The following is an 18,854-nucleotide window of genomic DNA, read 5'->3' as shown; positions in this document are numbered from 1 at the left end:
CACACACAGTAAAATAAAAGCCAAAAACAGCCGTAAAAGAAGTTGGAAAAACGTCCGTCTTCTGTTTTTTGTAGACTACAGTAGTCTTTTTGCTTTTATTTCACCGAATCTAGCCATAAAGGAGAATTCTGGGCAAATGTAAAAAAAACAGGGAGGGCAGGGGATGGTGGAAACCTAAAAATTAAGTTATAGTTACCTGTCCTGGTGCCCCCGCAGAGCAGCATCACCTGCCAGTTTCCTGGATCTCCCGCTCCTACAAAAGACGGACGCCGGCTCAGAAAAGCTTAATCAGCCAATCGGTGTATGAGGAGGGACAATCGTTAACTGAAGCGTGACCTGAGCGGGTAACAGGAACCCGGGAGAATCAGGAGACTGGAAGGTGACAGTGAGCTGGGGGCACCTGGACAGGTAAGTATAACTAAATTAATATGTGTTTGTTTTTTTGTTTTTTTACATTAGCCCGTTCTTCTCCATTAGGGTTAACATATTGGTTAGGGTACAGGAGACAACTGCCAGAGTATGCTGAAGCATGATAATGGTAATATGCTGATTGTGATAGCTTTGTATATTTGTTGTACCATTTGGAGTGTGGCTCAATTTCTCTACAGATATAGCACCTTTTACATGTTTTTTTTTTTTACATACGGTGCCAAGAGGGTGTATCTCCAGCATGTTACCCTGCCATTGCCTCCATTTCCAAATCTCTAATGACAGATCCTCTTAAAACAGAGAACAAAAATAATAAAATAGTATTAAACATAATATTACATAGATATTACCGTGAGAAGCCATTTGTGATATTTTTGGTCGCCCTCAGATCAATATCTCTGTGCATCAAAATGTGTAGCACCATTGCGGTGTGCACGCAAATACTCTCTGTAATAATAGTTACCGGTTCTATATATGCAACCTACTACCTTAAAGAGCAATTCCACCTTAATAATCGAGGGTAAATGTAATGTCCAGGATGATTTACCCCAAAAAAAAAACAAAAAAACCACTATGTACACAATTTTAGGACACCCAGATGGTGCCCAGTTGTTGCTTCCATCCATCACAGGGGTAAAAAGGGCTCAGGGGAAGTTAATAAAGCTACATGTTTGAATGTGACATCAAAAACATCCACAAATACAATAGAAAAAATAAATACATGAATATGATCCAGATGGAATTGCCCTTTTTATTAAACATACTGCACCCAATGCCATCGCATTTTAGCACCAACGTGGCCTTAAAATGCTTACAATAAATTTTTTTTTTTTTATTGTATTTATATTTTATTATTTTTTCATATTGACTATAAATAAAAATACATCAGTGCTGCAATCACCAGTTTTTAATGGAGCAATAAACAAATCCAAAACATGGAGACATATTAACAAATAGGGCTGAACATAAAGAGGGTGGGTCAAAGACAACTTTACATTTGTCCCGCTTGTTTTTTTTCTTTGTTTTTCTCCACATTATATATATTTATATATGTATTATCTACATATATACAGAAAAAGTGCAGTCAGTCAGTCACAAAACAGCGAAACACAAAGACATGAGAAACCGAAACAATAACATAATAAAAGGAGCGTACCGATCAACTCTACTGTGAATTCAAATAAATTGCATTGGACAGGTCATTGATATAAAACAGGGATGTGGCACCTTCAGTCCTCCGAAGCTGGAGGGCCGAAGGTTCCCCATCCTTGATATAAAACTATGATCAAAAATAAACACAAAAAAGTTTAAACCGGAAGTTCCAAGGAAGTGAAAAACATCAGACTGGCAAGGAGGGTGCGAGAAAAAAATAAACAAGTAAACTCACTCCTCCTTGTGCCTCTGGTGTGCCGCCTCTGAGTCCCGCTGATGACCGTCTGTCATCTTTAGCTGGAAACTGGATACATCACATACCTGGCTCTTCCAACTGCAACGTCATGGCCCAGCTAAGCGATTGCCCGTTCAGCCAGTCATTGACTGAGGTAGTGTCCCGCTCCTGTCACTGATTGGCTGATCGGGCATTTACTCAGCCGGTTGTAGCTAGGAGAGCTGCAGGACACCATCAGCTGTCAACAGGATCCTGAATCGCCGCTATGGAGCACAAGGATAAGTAAGTTTACTTTATTTATTATTTTCCCACACCCCCCAGCCTGTCTACAACTTTTGTGGGACTTCTTTAATTCTTGTTTTTCACACTTCCAAATTATAATGATGTGTTTTCTTAATATGTCTTATTGGAATAACACTTATTTTGTTGCCTGGATAAATAAATTATTGTTCATTTTTAAGAATCCACTTACCGTTCAGAATTTTTTTTTTAACAAATAAAATGTTTACTTTAGACTGTTATTTCCTTTTGATTTATTGATTTAAATTTGAATTAAAATTTATCATCTTTTTAAAAATATATATTTTTAATTGGATATGTGGTGAGAGACAGCATTATAGGCAAGAAAAATAACTGTAAATTTCAATATTATTTCAAGAAAATCAGGATTTTTGGGGCGAGGGTTTGAATTTTTTTTAAGGGAATTTTTCATCGGTTTTACGCCGCCTTAACGAAGAGCCCACACCCTTTTTTTTTTAATAGGAAAAAGGGCTGTTTTTAGTTAATGACAACCGTTAATAATGATCATTATTTACGGCAGCCATTTTAAAACAACGGCCATTATTCCACCTCATTGTGGGACTGGCTGCCTATAAATCACTTGAAGTCAGTTGGAACCATGCAAACTTTTCAGGCAGCATGAAACAAATAACAGGTTCTCTTTACATTATTTCCTTCATCAAATTGGTACTGCATGTAACAAAAATAGTTGACAATTTACTATTTCAAGATAAATAAAGGCTTAAAGCCCTAAACTTTTTAAAGTGTCACTGTCGTTTAAAGTGTTACAGGCAATTTTAAGAAACTTTGTAATTGGGTTTATTTAAGCAAATTTAACTTTAGATTCTAAAATCTCCCCTTCAAGGATGAGGATTTTTCTTTGGGGAAGAGGTTTTTTTTTTTACTTCCAATGTCCTAAAAACAATATAAAACATTATAAATATAATTAAATATATCAATAAATAAATAAATAGCTAGAATTACATATTATGTTTTCAATAAGACATAAATGTTGTCATTTGAAAATAAGCTGTTAGATTTAAAACCTTCACTGCAAAACAGAAAATGAACAGGAGATAGCTCAGGGAAAAATTCACTGTCAAATGTATTCTGAACTCATAAATTCTAAAAAAAAATATTATGGGAGGAGTTCAAAAATTAATCTTATAAAAACTGGTTTGGTCATAAAAATCCCATACATCTTAAAGGTTTTATACACATGACTTATTACTCTTTGCAAGTAGTCCATTGCAATAAAAATCTCTGTGTACAGCTCCTATACAGCTAATCTTTAAAGAGGATCCTCTTTAATATGACCCACGTATAGAACGGCACCGTCACGGGGAAGCCGGTGCCGCAGCCCGTTCTTCGAACTGCAGTCCGGTTCCCGTGTATGGCACCGTTCTAGCAACCGGTACCGGGCCAGGTCTGAAGCACAGGAGGTGGGCCGGGCCCGCCTCCTGTGGAGGAAACCCCCGCCCCTCTATGATGCGGCTCCATTGATTCTAATGAAGCCACGTCATAGAGGGGAGGGAATTCCCTCCCACTGGGGGGTAAGCCGGCCTGCTCCAGTGCTTCAGCCCCGGCCCGGTATCCTTGGATAGAACGGCGCCGTACACGGTAACCGAACCGCAGTTCGAAAAAAGGACCGCGGCACCGACTTCCCCTTGACGGCGCCATTCTATCCGTGGGTGATATTAAAGAGGATGTACCTGATGGTACATCCTCTTTAAATCAATGGGTCTCAATGCTGCAATACCATGCGTGACCTGTGAACAGACATGGCAGCGTTTTGGAAGAAAGAGCCATGTTTTCTAATTCTCTTCAATCCCTTTGATATTACACAGCAATAAAAAAAAGAAATTCAAAATATGTCATTGCAGTGAAGGGCCCGTAAATTACTTTAGGAGACTCCCAGAAAATATATTGTATGGTTTTCTTTGCAAAAAATTTACAATTTTTATAATTTTGTAAAAAAAAAACAAACATAATAAATTAATGCCACTCTTGATCGCATCTAGTTTTTGCTACTATTTAAAAGAGGTGGGGCTAATGAGCCCAAATTTGTCACAGTACACCAATCTACTATGTGTCACTTATGGGGTATTATGTGGAAGAGGGGTGGTGCATATCTGCTACCCCTGCACCCCCTATAGCTATGTCCCCGTTAGCCCCCTTGACTATAAAACATATAGTAAATATTTTATTGTCTTATGAAAATGTATAGCAAGCAAATCTACCGTCACAATCATTCAGATTTTATGTTGTTTCATAAAACTTTATCTGTTCTACACTATTTTATTCAGCATTCACCTATGACACACATCGAAGAGTCATCTGTAAACAAGTTTTTGTCAAAATAATAATAAAAAAAAATCGGCAAAAAAAATAAAATAAACAAAACCAAACTTTTTAAAATGTTTCACATTTTTCCTTAGATCACTATAGAAAGTGATCTCATGATTAACTAGGGTAAAAAAAAGACAGAAACATTTAACATAAACATAGAATTAAAAAAAAATCAGTAAACAAGGTTTAACATAGAACACAACAATGACAACAATTTTTTTGATATATGTTATATCAAACATGCTATCCTTTCTTTGTATAAATGTTTTTGGGTGCATTTGATTAAAATGAAGCGGAAAAATCCCCCCATTTTTTTTTTGCCTAGAAATAATATTTATGATTGATAAGAAGCTGAATGGAGATTTTTTTTTTTTTTTTGTTTTACTAGAGCGATCAACACTTCAAGCCTAGAGGGTCAAATGTATTGTCCGCTTGTGTTCCATGCCAGGAGCATACGATGGAGGTCTGGAGGAGGAGATGTGAATGATCTTGGGCATTAAGCTTCTTCTGTATAAGTAATTCCATAAGTGATCGATGGATCGACATCTACTTACTGTCCATGCATCGGTGGTCCCATCAACAATGTAACAGTCCTAATTTTTGAAGTTCTAAAATTCTGTCCAACTCCTTTTGTTCTACATTCATCGAAAAGTCACAGACCTCATTTACATCAAAACATCTTAAGAAAAAAAAAATAAGATCGACAAAAAGAAGGGAATTCCTCAAGTTTTTTTTTGTCAAGGTTTTATATTAGTTACTAAGTTATAACTTCTCCTTTGAAGGAACCCAGATGAAGGGCCCAGATTGTTCCTCAATTACCAGTTTGCAGGAGTTATATATATCATCCAAAGTGTCGCCTTGAACGATTGCTGCGAAAAAAAGAAAAAATTACAAAAAATTTGGGGACAAAGTTATTTCAAGACTATAATTTCAAAAGTCCTGACTTCATCATTCATGATAACGCCAGAAACTCCGAAACTCTTTAAATGTTCACGTTCCTTTCCTGGCACAGCAAAGATTTTACCAGTTTTAGAGCTTAAAGCCGAAAGTTCCGAATTCCGGTCTTTAGTACATCGACCATCAACGGAGTTACTAGAGGTATGTATAAAATAGCTGGCTGTTGCCAGTTGTGGGCGTGTCCCTGCACTGTCAGCTTTGATTGGATACTCACAAACAGTGTAGGGACACGCCCAAAATTAGAGGCACCCAGTTGGCTATATTTTTCAGTAAAAATAAGAGAGAAACGGCAATATATAGTTTGATACTTCCTCTTCTGTCTGTGACGATAAGGAAGAGTCTGCTACAAAGGGATGTAATGATGTATATCATTACAGTGAAAGGTGACACCAATAGATAAATAAACAAGAGATGAAGCTCACAGCTCAGCCTCCCCCTCCCAACTGTGAAGAAAAGAGGAACATGATGGATTGAGGATTTGAACGTGGGCAGAGTTGCACTTTCATTCACCTCATATATTACCTAAATTCAACAAAATAACACATTGGGGGACATTTACTAAGAAGTCTAATTCGTGTGACTCTTCTAATGAGGATTGGAGTATATTTTGTTCCTATATCTTGTGACTGATTTATTAAAATGCAGCACTGCCATAGTGAATGTATCTAAAGTCGCAAAGAAAGTCTCAGAAAAAGTCGCAAAAATTTTCACTTGGTACTGACCAGACGTAGGCCTGCACCTGTTTGTGCGACTTTTTTAAAAGTCGCAAATGATAAATTGGTCGCTAATCCCGGATTATGGGAATTTTTGGGTGAATACTTAAAACAGGCAGATAAAAAAAAAGTTGCATCTGAAAAATATTCACCCATCGAATACTGGTTCAGAAATAGAACTTAGACCAAAAATGGGGGAAAAATCCAATTATTCACCTAAAAATAGGCGCAAAGCCCTTGGTAGATTTCCCCCAAAGTCTATATTACATGTGATTACACTACAGTGCTCATTTCTTTGTACAAATATAATCCTTCAAATCCTCCCACCTGTGCAAATAAATAAAATAAGTAAAATCTCAGCTGCCTGTTTTCCTCACTAGGGGCCTTTTTTAACTTGGGGCTGGCAATAGTTAGCCACAAACAAACAAAGGAACAAAAAAAAAATAATAATAAAATAAGAGGCACCTGTAAAAAATTCTCCAAATTCCTGTTCTAATTTCAGTGCTCGATCATAGGTTTTCCTCGCTTGTTCTTCTGTCAGGCGCTTACTGATTTCCCTGTTTAAAATAAAGATAAAGAATTAATTTGGTACACATGTGAATTAAAGGGGAAATTGCCAATTGTGTAAATGAAAGTTTTTGCCCCCCCCAATATCACATTGCAGGCAACTGTTTTTAAAAAATAATGCCGAAGTAAATTAGTTTTCAATTAAAGGGCTCATCCAAATAGGTAAGATACATGTTCAATAATCCCCCCCCTCCTGACTAACAATCCGTTCCGTACTTATTATCTTGTCAGTCTCCTTTTGTCTACTGCCTTAAGAAAACTGTGTCTGAGATGTTTTCTCCGACTACAACAATGTACTTACATTAAAGACTCCGCAGATCTGGGTTTTATGAAGATCGCTATAGGATAAAGTTGTGCTACTTGTAGTCGCTTGATAGCGTTTCCCGATACGTCTAAAATACAGTGCTTTCCCTGTAGGGGAAAAGATAAAACTATAGGACCAAAAATAAAAAACAGCACAAATCCTAAAAATATAAAACAACTAATGGGATTCTAGGCTAGGTTCATACAGTTCCTTTTGCCAATTTTTGGAGTGTAAAAATGGTAGAAATATGACATCAATGTGGATGTGACAACATGGTGGAGATGAGGGCGGGCTGGGAAATGTTAAAGGGGTTATCCAGCGCTACAAAAACATGGCTAATTTTCCCCCTCTCCAGTTCAGGTGTGGTTTGCAATTAAGCTCCATTTACTTCAATGGAACTGAGTTCCAAACCCCACCCAATCTGGAGACAAGAGAGGGGGAAAGTGGCCATGTTTTTGTAGTGCTGGATAACCCCTTTAAGATATATCTGTGTATATTACAAAAAAAATTTGAACCAGTATAGACCTTATGTTATAATCTTCAGACTGTAATTTTATAATATCACTATGTACATTAAAATACATACATAGGGCAAAAAAAAGGAAAGAAAAAATTCTATAACTCACTCTTTCTGCCACAAACTTGACAGACTGTACACTAGTTCCATATAAATTGTCATTGTATTGCCCGGCCTCTATGAATTTGTGCTCTTGAATATCCTTTTCCATCTGCTCCCGAGATATGACAAAGTGGTAATCTCTCCCGTCCACCTCGTAGTCTCTCTTTGGTCTTGTTGTATCTATGTGGGGGAGGGAATCAAGGAATGGTTAAAAAAAAAAAAAAACATAAAGAAATCTTAAAGAAAATTATTTGACATGTGTCCTTGGAAGTCTCCTTACTTCTCTGGATTTCTTTCATCTTTCCCATCTGCAATCAGAGACCACCCTTTAAGCCACGTCCCACCCCTCAATCTTTAGCCAATATGAAGAACACTGTGGCTCATTTCTCTGCCACATTTCTACAAGGCTTCGTTCCTATCCGCATTCTGCTTATCGGGCTGCGGGCTTTGAAGTCTATCTCAGTTTAATATCGGCAGTTCTGTGTTAGTAAAGACTTCAAAAGAGAAGGATTTAGGGGTAGTGATTTCTGACATCTTACAATGAGTCACCAGTTCAGCCAGGCGGTAGAGAAGGCAGAAGGCACTGTGTCACCCCTTACTGCTGCCAATGGAATTGAGTATACACATAAAAAAATATATTAAAAAAATAAAGTTATATTACAAAGTAATATAACTTTATTAAAGCAATGTATTCACAAAACACATTGCTTAGTCTCCGGAGTACCCCTTTAAGAATCTAAGGCCATGTTCACATGGCATAAGACATGGGTCACAGAACGGCCGGTGTCAAAGAAGATCATCCCGGCCAGTACTTAAGTACCTTCCGGATGATCTTCACTGCTGCTGAATTCGTCACTGCCCGCAATGGAGCGTGCGGCTGGAGCCACACGCCCCATTGTGTGCACTGACAGGTTCTCTGCGGCTGCTACAACTCCCAGCATACCCAGACAGCCACAGGTTGGAGAGCACTGCTTTAGGGTAACAGCTGTATGAGCATCCTGGGAGTTGTAGTTTCACAACACTGAACCCAATTCATTCATATATTATAACATTACATCACTGTGTATTTTAATAACACAGTATACTTACGAGGGACGCAGGAACCAAACTTATCGGGGAACTCTGATATCAAGTCGTCATTGATCCTGTCTTTCATGGGACCAAGAATAATGACCGGCCTGGTGTAATTAACTGCAGAGAGATATGACATCACTTTATTAGACTCCTTTAATTCCACCCTGTTCTGTATATCACGTTATACGATATCTCTGGAGGTTTGTCTACCAAAGTCCCTAATTTAGAAGGCAAGGTCAATGCTTGGAAGGGAAGCAGCTGCCATCTCTGGGGCTACTTCACATGAGATTGTAGGTCTCTGATGGACTCTGGGCACATTATTATATCAAAAATAACAATAAATACCTTCTGTCCTGCTCCAAGTGTTGATTCTGTCTTATGAATAATAATAATAATAATAATAATAATAAATATATATATATAATGATCCTCAATGCCGATCTGATGCCTCCATTCTGGACAGCCAATAGAACGCATGTATGTTAATAGGGGATATCAAGCGAAAATCTTTTTCTTTCAAATCAACTGGTTTGTGAAAGTAATATGGATTTGTAATTTACTTCGGTTTTAAAATCTAAAGTCTTCCAGTACTTATCAGCTGCTGTATATCCTGCAAGAAGTGGTGTATTCTTTCCAGTCTGACACAGTGACAAACCTCTCCTGCTCTGGACAGTTCCAGCAGAGAGCACTGTGGCAGACTGAAAAAACAACATTTCCTGCAGGACATACAGCAGCTGATAAGTATGGGAAGACTTGCGATCTTTAAATAAAGTAAATTACAAATCCTTTCTGAAACTAGTTGATTTGAAGAAAAAAAAAAAGATTTACCCCTTTAAGAAGTTTACTAGACATATCTTTCTGTAGATGAATCTAGAAAGTCTATAAGAAACTTACTCTCCTGCCTGGTAACTGGCTCATATGACAGAATACAGTCCTCCTGTCCTCCTGTAAGAGACAGATAAAAAAAAAACAGCAAATGTCATTAACCATAAAACACAGAGGATAAGAAACAAAAACATGAACACAGAGGGGGAGACGTGACGGGTCCTGCGGGGCGGATTAATGAAGGGATGAATTATTGATCCTGTTACACAATGGAGCCGGAATCTTTGTTAATATATAATAAGAAGGTTTGTGTGCGAGATATCTCTCTGACCGATGAATCAATAACGGAACAGCGTGAAGCCTTCCCGGGAAACATCCTCTTTTTGTTCTTAGTATTGTGAGATAAGAAACATAAGACCAAAAAAAGGAAGAAGCTGATGAAAATTTAAAGCCATTCTTCATATGGTAAGGGGCGGGAAAACTTCATATTCATAAATATAAACTTCAGATTCATAAATATAAAGATAACAAAAAAAAAAATAAAAATCTGAAGTTCTTTATAGAGACTCTGTCAGTAGGTTTATGGTGTCCTATCTAAGGGTAGCTTAATCAAGTGACAGAGAAGCTGAACAGATTGATGTATCACTTACATTGTTTTGTGCAGCTGATCCAGAGATATCCTCCTGAATAACATTATGTGCATGTGCTCAGTAATCCTGGATATTTATGAGAAGCAGAAAACCCCGCCCACCAGCTGATGATTGGCAGTTATCTATCCATGCTGTGTATAGGCAGTCAACTGTCAATCAGCAGCTGGAGGGCGGGGAGAGGGGTGTGGCAAGAATCCTATTCCTACACCGATTTCTGTCACTAGTTTATACTGCCCTCATTCAAGGCAGCAGAAACCTAGGGACAGATTCCCTTTAAGCCGCATAAAATATTTGTAAAAAGTTTTTATTAAGCAGCTACTCAAATATTTTGGGTCTGTTAAAGGGACTGTCTGTTAAAGGGACTATCCCAAAATTAAAAGTTCTCCTCTGTATCCACAGGGTAAGAGATAACTAGCCCGGTCTCCTGGTTGGATATGTTGACTCTATGACACTACTCACTGCTGTCTATAGGGCTTTCTAACATCAAGTTCAATGTTTGGAAGCTCCCTAGAAGATTGATTGAATGGTAGTCAAGCATGTGGGCTAGGAAAAACTTACCTCCGTTATTGCCAACACCAGCTGGTTAACCCTGTAGATAGGGGATGACTTTTAATCTTCAAACAAATAGGGCTGTTTGCTTTATATTGGGGAACCCTGAATTCCCCCATTAAGGACCTTGATTTCTATTACTCAAAGGGGAGAGCAGCTGCAAAAAGCATGTCTCTAAGTCTCTCCATCTGGGGTGTCTGCACCTTGTAATACCTCATTTCTCCTGTGGGGGAGCTGCAGAGATACTCATCAGTTGTGTTTAGGATTTTCTACAGATCGCTTACGCGTCCCCTATCCTGTGGGGAAGTTAGTTTTATCTTGGACTACTCCATTAACTTACCCGTCCCTGTGCCGCCGCAGCGCCTTTCCCGGGTCCCGCTGACAGCTTGCAGATTGAATTCTTGGCTGGAAAACACATACCTGATTCTTCCAGCTCTGATTACCCGCTCAGCCAGTCAGTGAATGGGGAGGTGTCCAGCCCCAGTCAATGATAAGCTGAGAGGTTAATCACTCACCTGGGTATGTGGCGTTGCAGCTGGAAGAGCTGCAGGACATCGGTGGTTGTCAGAAGGACCCAGGAGCACAGGACATGAGTGCGGGTAGGTTTATTATTTTCCTGCACCCACCTGCCTTTCTGCCTCCTTTTTTGAAATTTTGCAGGACTGCTCCTTTAAAAAAAATCACTATGTGTCTCTATTCCAATTATTACACAACCCCAGCTATGGTTGTGAGATCAAGGGATATGGGGCTCTTTTTTTCTGACTTGATAAATGATATAAATTAGGCTGCCTGCAGCCACCACTAGGGGGCCTCTTTGCATAGGGATGTCTGCAGCTAGTACTAAACTCAACGGCATCGGTATAAAAGAGAAGCAGCTGAGTGCTCAGCCCCCTCCCATCTCCTCTATGATTTTTCACTTCTAAGTCTACACCATTCAAATCTGACCCTCCATTACAATTGCCTCAAGTCTATAACCATCTCTCCTATGAGTTCAGCTGAAGCCGTAGCTGCGGGAGGCAGATATTTCTGGAACAATCAAATGTCCTTGTCCTGACGTTTTATAACAGTATGTGAAATATTTCCTCCAGCCCATCAACCTTTTACTCCAGATCATTCCATCTTGTTTTGACCTTACGTCTATTTACAAGGACAATCCAAGAAAAGAACAATGTTCCGTAGCATTTATGTGGCCATAAACAATTGGGGACACGTGTAGGTGTCAGCATGTCATCCATCTATGAATTGTCAGCGTTTCATATACCAGATTGTATACAAGGCTCCATGTCCAGATGTGGACCTAAAAACAGCGCCACTTAATATTTCACCGGTGGGGTCAACTCTTAATGGGGTTGTCCAGGATTACGAAAATAGCGGCATACATGTGCACAGGTTATTTGTGCTCAACTCCATTGAAGTTAAAGGGTCTAGGATGGAATACATCATACAATCTAAGGACAGGTGTGGAAGAGAACGGCCATGTTTTTCTAATCCTGGACAACCCCTCGCTTCTTTTACAGGCAATGATTTTGTGGGTAAATGGATGCAATAGACAAGCATTTGTTTCGATGGGGCAATAATTGAGTTGTTTGACCCCTTGTAAAAGGGACAATGCCAGTCATTTCTGGTGGCTTATCTCCCCTGGAAAAAATGGCTTGCGAACGTTTAAATCCATCTGCCGGATCATTCTCTCCCCTGACATGTTGAGGGAGAGTCAGGAGGTCCCTAAAAAATCGGCCACTCGGCCTTTAATAATCTAGTGTATGCCCAGTTTTACGAAAGTCTGCCAAACATGGAGTTCCATGTATGCTTCTATGATGTATTTCTGACAATAGTGCCCCCTATGGGCAAGGGCGATTCCAAAATTCACCATCAAATCTGTCAGCGGAATACTCGCTGTGGACTATGGCCGCTTTATTAGCCCTTCAGAGATCATATGCACATCTCATTGATGGTGGTTTCTTGCTCATAGAAGGTGACAGTGCATGAAAACTAGAGTATGACAAATGTCTAATGATCTAGAGAGTCTTTACATGATAGAATTATAGGAAATGGTAATAAGATCAATGCCCTTGAAGGACCAAGACAGAATTTGAGGTCAAGGGACTCAAGATTGGGTCCCACTTTTATTTCACCATAGGGCTTCCTACAATAACTCTACCGACAGGTCTTACAGTGATATCACCCTCCTTCTTAGCATCATTAAGGTGTTCTCCGGCCTACCATGCACAATCTATTGTAAAGGCGTCACTCTCGCCGCTCATAGTTCCATGAAGTTGATGGTGAATAAAAGTATGAAAAATTAACATTTCTTAGAGAAATCTCCGCCTGTCCCGCTCTCCCGGGTGCCATTGAGGGAAATGAATTCCAATTTTACAAACCCATTTTTCCTCTCTAGGGTGTTGCTCCACCTCGTACTGAAATATTTTGTAGTTAATTGAAAAACTACATCTTGACCCATTTTCCGGCAGGATGAAAGCGCGCCGCTTCCACCGAGATCGCATGAGAGGCATTCTGAGGAGCTAATATTTCTGCTTTTAACAGAGAAAATAAGTTAGGCTTAATTATATTCCGGAAAAATAACCTTTCACCGAGACGTCTGATGCAGATAACTGAGGTTTTTATTTTTTCCTTTCAAATGTATTAAATGAATAGAGGAAATTAGATGTTGCTGGAACGGGCTCTTTGCTTAAAATGTAGTTTCAGTAGTTAAAGGCTTGTTACCAGATTGTCGCCACTAACCTATAACTATGTCAGAGGGTGTGTGTGTGTGTGTGTGTGTGGTGTGGGGGGGGGGGCTAGAGTTCTTACAGGGAACCAATTACCTTTCGGGGGGGGGGGGGGGTGACCTGGCTCTAGTACCTTTTTTTACTTGTTTTGAGTAAAGAGTATGGGGGAGATTTATCAAACATGGCGTAAAGTAGAATTGGCTCAGTTGCCCCTAGCAACCAATCAGATTCCACCTTTCATTTTCCAAAGAGTCTGTGAGGAATGAAAGGAGGAATCTGATTGGTTGCTAGGGGCAACTGAGCCAGTTTCACTTTACACCAGTTTGATAAATCCCCCCTATGTTCAATTTTTACCCATTCAGGGGCACAAAATATAAAAAAATACCTAAACCTGAAATATGCAGAATTAAAATGATCCTTCTCAACCGCACTTCATCGTAACCAAGTCCAAGGTTCTTAGTTATTTAAATTAGCTAGAAGATATAGTCGTGCGTTGTATACATACACAGGGGAAGAGTGCACCGTGTGTCCCAAACTTTATCAAGTTTATTGGGATGGTCTCTGTTTTTATACACTATGAGGGAGATTTATCAGGTTGTTAAACTGGTGTCAAACTGGTGTTAAGTAGAATTGTCTTAGTTGCCCCTAGCAACCCATCAGATTCCACCTTTCATTTTTCAAAGAATCTGTGAGGAATGAAAAGTGGAATCTGATTGGTTGCTAGGGGCCTTACATCTGCCGGACACGTCTCTTAAACGCTGTGCCTCCGGCTGGGTAGCAATTTTAAAATATAAATCGTAAATCCTCAGTCCCGGCAACTGGTAACTAGGCATGAGGACAGCACAGGAGTGACATGTAGTCATCCTGCCTCTGCCCTCTTACCAGCCACTGACGCTTGATTGGCAGTCTGAGCACTGGGCTTTGCATTAAGGGTAGCTTCCCACGTTCCGGATTCGCAGCGGATTTCACGCTGCGAGTTTGCAGCGAAATCCGCTGCGAATCCTGGTACTGTGATCTTTAATGGAGGTTACATACCTGCAGAGTATGTAACGCCGGCCCCTTTAACTCCCCACTGCCTGCCGCATACATTACCTGCTCGCACTGTGGCTGTATCTGAAGCTCCGGGCTCCCGTCGGTTCCACTCAGCCAATCAGTGCATGGCCGCACTGATTGGCTGAGCGGGACCGACGGGAGCCTCAGATGCAGCTGCTGCATAAAGCAGGTAATGTATGCTGCAGGCAGTGGGGAGTTAAAGGGGCCGGCGTTACATACTCGCTGCAGAAAGAAAACTCAATGCAGGTATGTAACCTCCATTGAAGATCACAGTACCAGGATTCACAGCGGATTTCGCGGCAAACTCGCAGCGTGAAATCCGCTGCGAATCCGGAACGTGTGAAGCTACCCTAACGAGGTAACTCTTTCAGTAACTTTGCTCAACACTACTTGTGGTCACAGGATAAACAGTCTATAGCTCAGGATCACTGGATAATCCTTCTATTCCTCAGGATCACAGGAAACCCGTCCATAGCTCAGGATCACTGGATAACCCCTTTGTTACTCAGGATCACCAGTATAATCCTTTTATTACTCAGGATCACAGGGTAACCTGGTTATACATCAGGATAACCTGGCTATACATCAGGATAACCTGGCTATACATCAGGATAACATGGCTATACATCAGGATAACCTGGCTATACATCATGATAACTTGGCTCTACATCATGATAACTTGGCTCTACATCAGGATAACCTGGCTATACATAAGAATAACAAAACATGACAATCACTGAACTCAGGGAGAACAGTGAAAAATTCCAATGGAGTACTCATTTACGAGTCTCCATTGATTGTCCCATACAAAATTTAAATATGCAAAAAAGGGGTCCGTGGAGCCTCAGTTACGAGTCTCAAAACACGGGAATAGCCAGATATCCCTCTCTCCAGAGAAGGAAGCCCATTGCCAAGGGGTGCCTCCTAGTGGGGAGAGCACCAAACCACCCTGATACGTAGTCCCTCAGGTCCTCACTCTGTTGCGAGCTTTAGGACCTAAATAGGGAAACACCAGGGTGGCCCCTGTGAGTCAAAGTCTAACTCTGTGGCGAGTATAACGACATAAGACAAGGGTTACCAAGGCTAGGCATCCATCCACAGACTGCAGTTTCGGGGTATTTGCCCCTCGTCAGTGTGGAGCAGGATTCTGGCTACTGGGGCAATGATAAATAGACCAACAAAACACGACAATCACTGAACTCAGGGAGAACAGTGAAAAATTCCAATGGAGTACTCATTTACGAGTCTCCATTGATTGTCCCATCCTGCTCCACACTGACGAGGGGCAAATACCCCGAAACTGCAGTCTGTGGATGGATGCCTAGCCTTGGTAACCCTTGTCTTATGTCGTTATACTCGCCACAGAGTTAGACTTTGACTCACAGGGGCCACCCTGGTGTTTCCCTATTTAGGTCCTAAAGCTCGCAACAGAGTGAGGACCTGAGGGACTACGTATCAGGGTGGTTTGGTGCTCTCCCCACTAGGAGGCACCCCTTGGCAATGGGCTTCCTTCTCTGGAGAGAGGGATATCTGGCTATTCCCGTGTTTTGAGACTCGTAACTGAGGCTCCACGGACCCCTTTTTTGCATATTTAAATTTTGTATGGGACAATCAATGGAGACTCGTAAATGAGTACTCCATTGGAATTTTTCACTGTTCTCCCTGAGTTCAGTGATTGTCGTGTTTTGTTGGTCTATTTATCATTGCCCCAGTAGCCAGAATCCTGCTCCACACTGACGAGGGGCAAATACCCCGAAACTGCAGTCTGTGGATGGATGCCTAGCCTTGGTAACCCTTGTCTTATGTCGTTATACTCGCCACAGAGTTAGACTTTGACTCACAGGGGCCACCCTGGTGTTTCCCTATTTAGGTCCTAAAGCTCGCAACAGAGTGAGGACCTGAGGGACTACGTATCAGGGTGGTTTGGTGCTCTCCCCACTAGGAGGCACCCCTTGGCAATGGGCTTCCTTCTCTGGAGAGAGGGATATCTGGCTATTCCCGTGTTTTGAGACTCGTAACTGAGGCTCCACGGACCCCTTTTTTGCATATACATAAGAATAACCTGGCTTTACATCAGGATAACCTGGCTATACATCAGGATAACCTGGCTATACATCAGGATAACCTGGCTCTACATCAGGATAACCTGGCTATACATCAGGATAACCTGGCTTTACATCAGGATAACCTGGCTGTACATCAGGATAACCTGGCTATACATCAGGATAACCTGGCTGTACATCAGGATAACCTGGCTCTACATCAGGATAACCTGGCTATACATCATGATAACCTGGCTGTACATCAGGATAACCTGGCTATACATCAGGATAACCTGGCTATACATCATGATAACTTGGCTCTACATCAGGATAACCTGGCTATACATAAGAATAACCTGGCTTTACATCAGGATAACCTGGCTATACATCAGGATAACCTGGCTATATATCAGGATAACCTGGCTCTACATCAGGATAACCTGGCTATACATCAGGATAACCTGGCTTTTACATCAGGATAACCTGGCTATACATCAGGATAACCTGGCTGTACATCAGGATAACCTGGCTATACATCAGGATAACCTGGCTCTGCATCAGGATAACCTGGCTATACATCATGATAACCTGGCTTTACAGCAGGATAACCTGGCTATACATCAGGATAACCTGGCTTTACATCAAGATAACCTGGCTATACATCAGGATAACCTGGCTTTACATCAGGATAACCTGGCTATACGTCTGAAAGAACGCTTGGCAAGTTTGTTTAACACTACTCAAGATCACAGTATAACCCATCTATAGCTTAGGATCACTGGACAACCTTGCTATAGCTCAGGATCACAGTATACCACGCCTATAGCTCAGGATCACAGAGGGTCTCAGAAGTGACCCTAAACTTTTGACATGTCTATTAACAGGCAAAAAGTTTATTTATATGACACTATCGCTTTAAGGAGAAGCATTTCATCAGTCCATGAAATCACTTTCTTTTTTTTAGTCTGTCTGGTCTCATTTTATCCTGTCTAACTTTATGGCTATTATTAAATCTGCTTCTTTTATGCTATGAAGAGCTGCCATTCGTATTTACTGAAGCGTGGGATTATTTCTGGCTTCTGTGTTTGTTTCGTCTTAATGCATCTTCTGTCATTTCTACATTGACAAATAACTGTTCTGATTGTTTAGAGGGAGGCGGCAGCTGCTGAGCAGTCAATTCCCTGATTCTCACATATATACCAAATTACCAGAGTCCAACGCTGAACTGAAATAGCAGCAATTCTGCTTAATAGTCAGCCACATTTCCACCCCCTCCCCAAAATATTTTTTTAAAGCTCCACAACCACAATATATTGGATTTACATGACAGCCTTTCTTTATAGAAGTCAGTTATCCTTAAAGGGGTTATCTAGAAAAAAAAATTTTTTTCTTTCAAATCTACTGGTTTTAAAAACTTATATAGATTTGTAATTTAGTTCTATTTAAAAATCTAAATTTTTCCCATACTTTTCAGCTGCTGTATGTCTTGCAGGAAGTGGTATATTCTTTCCAGCCTGACACAGTGCTCTATGCTGCCACCTCTGTCCATGTCAGGAACTGTCCATAAAAGAAGAGGGTTTTTATGGGGATTTGCTACTGCCCTGAACAGTTCCTGACATGGACAGAGGTGGCAGCAGAGAGCACTGTGTCAGACTGGAAAGAATACACCACTTCCCGCAGGACATACAGCAGCTGATAACTGGAAGACTGGAGATTTTCAAATAAAAGATTTACAAATCTATATAACTTTCTGAAATCAGTTGATTTGAAAGAAAAAAAAATTCAATCGAATGACCCGCCACGGATTCCGCTGTCCACCCAAAGAATTGACTTGTCAATTCTTTGGGCAGATGGTGGAATCTGCCTGAGCATAGAATGGAGTCTATGGCACGGGCGGAGATGTGTGCGAGATGGGGCGAACGGCGGAATCTGCAGCGGATTATCTGCTCGGATTATCTGCTCGTAGTGTTAGGCCATGTTCACACAGGGTATGTTTTGCATAAATTACGGCCATTATTGCCATTTGCAACAACGGCCGTCATTTATACAAAACATACATTCTATTTGAATTAATGGAATTCCAGCTGGAGCGTATACACATAGTATACGCTCTGGACGGGATTCCATCTGGCTGCACAAAAAACTGACATGTCAGTTTTCTGCGGCCGCTATTCATTGAATAGCAGCTGCACAGACCTGTCAGTTTACACAATGGCTCCAGTTGCATGCTCCATTGTGTGCAACAGTGAATTGGGATGCGGCACACTCGGGTGCGCCCCCATCCCAATTCAACATAAATTAAGTTCATCTGGCTGGTACCGCTAGTACCGG

At 40.7% G+C, this 18,854-nt stretch overlaps 1 protein-coding gene across 11 annotated transcripts in view; it reads right to left on the bottom strand.

Moving 5' to 3' along the window:
• Positions 1-4,725: 4,725 nt before the first annotated feature.
• DLG2 (discs large MAGUK scaffold protein 2) overlaps positions 4,726-18,854 on the bottom strand; it is an 818,767-nt gene continuing 804,638 nt past the window's right edge. For 3 of the 11 annotated variants that reach the window (XM_069969707.1, XM_069969709.1, XM_069969711.1), the window contains 6 exons: positions 9,573-9,623; positions 8,694-8,795; positions 7,612-7,784; positions 6,983-7,092; positions 6,580-6,671; positions 4,758-5,313 (listed from right to left, as the gene is read on the bottom strand). In XM_069969707.1, the coding sequence (XP_069825808.1) occupies positions 5,207-5,313; positions 6,580-6,671; positions 6,983-7,092; positions 7,612-7,784; positions 8,694-8,795; positions 9,573-9,623 (635 nt within the window). In that variant the 3' untranslated portion in view covers positions 4,758-5,206. Of the gene's footprint in view, positions 5,314-6,579; positions 6,672-6,982; positions 7,093-7,611; positions 7,785-8,693; positions 8,796-9,572; positions 9,624-18,854 lie in introns of all 11 variants that reach the window. The other 8 variants (XM_069969713.1, XM_069969712.1, XM_069969702.1 and 5 more) reach the window with 6 other exon arrangements.

Source organism: Dendropsophus ebraccatus, chromosome 5 (genome assembly GCF_027789765.1).
Source record: "Dendropsophus ebraccatus isolate aDenEbr1 chromosome 5, aDenEbr1.pat, whole genome shotgun sequence".
Lineage (NCBI taxonomy): Eukaryota > Metazoa > Chordata > Amphibia > Anura > Hylidae > Dendropsophus > Dendropsophus ebraccatus.
Note: the sequence above shows the minus strand (reverse complement) of the source record. Positions and strands in the feature narration are given on the sequence as shown.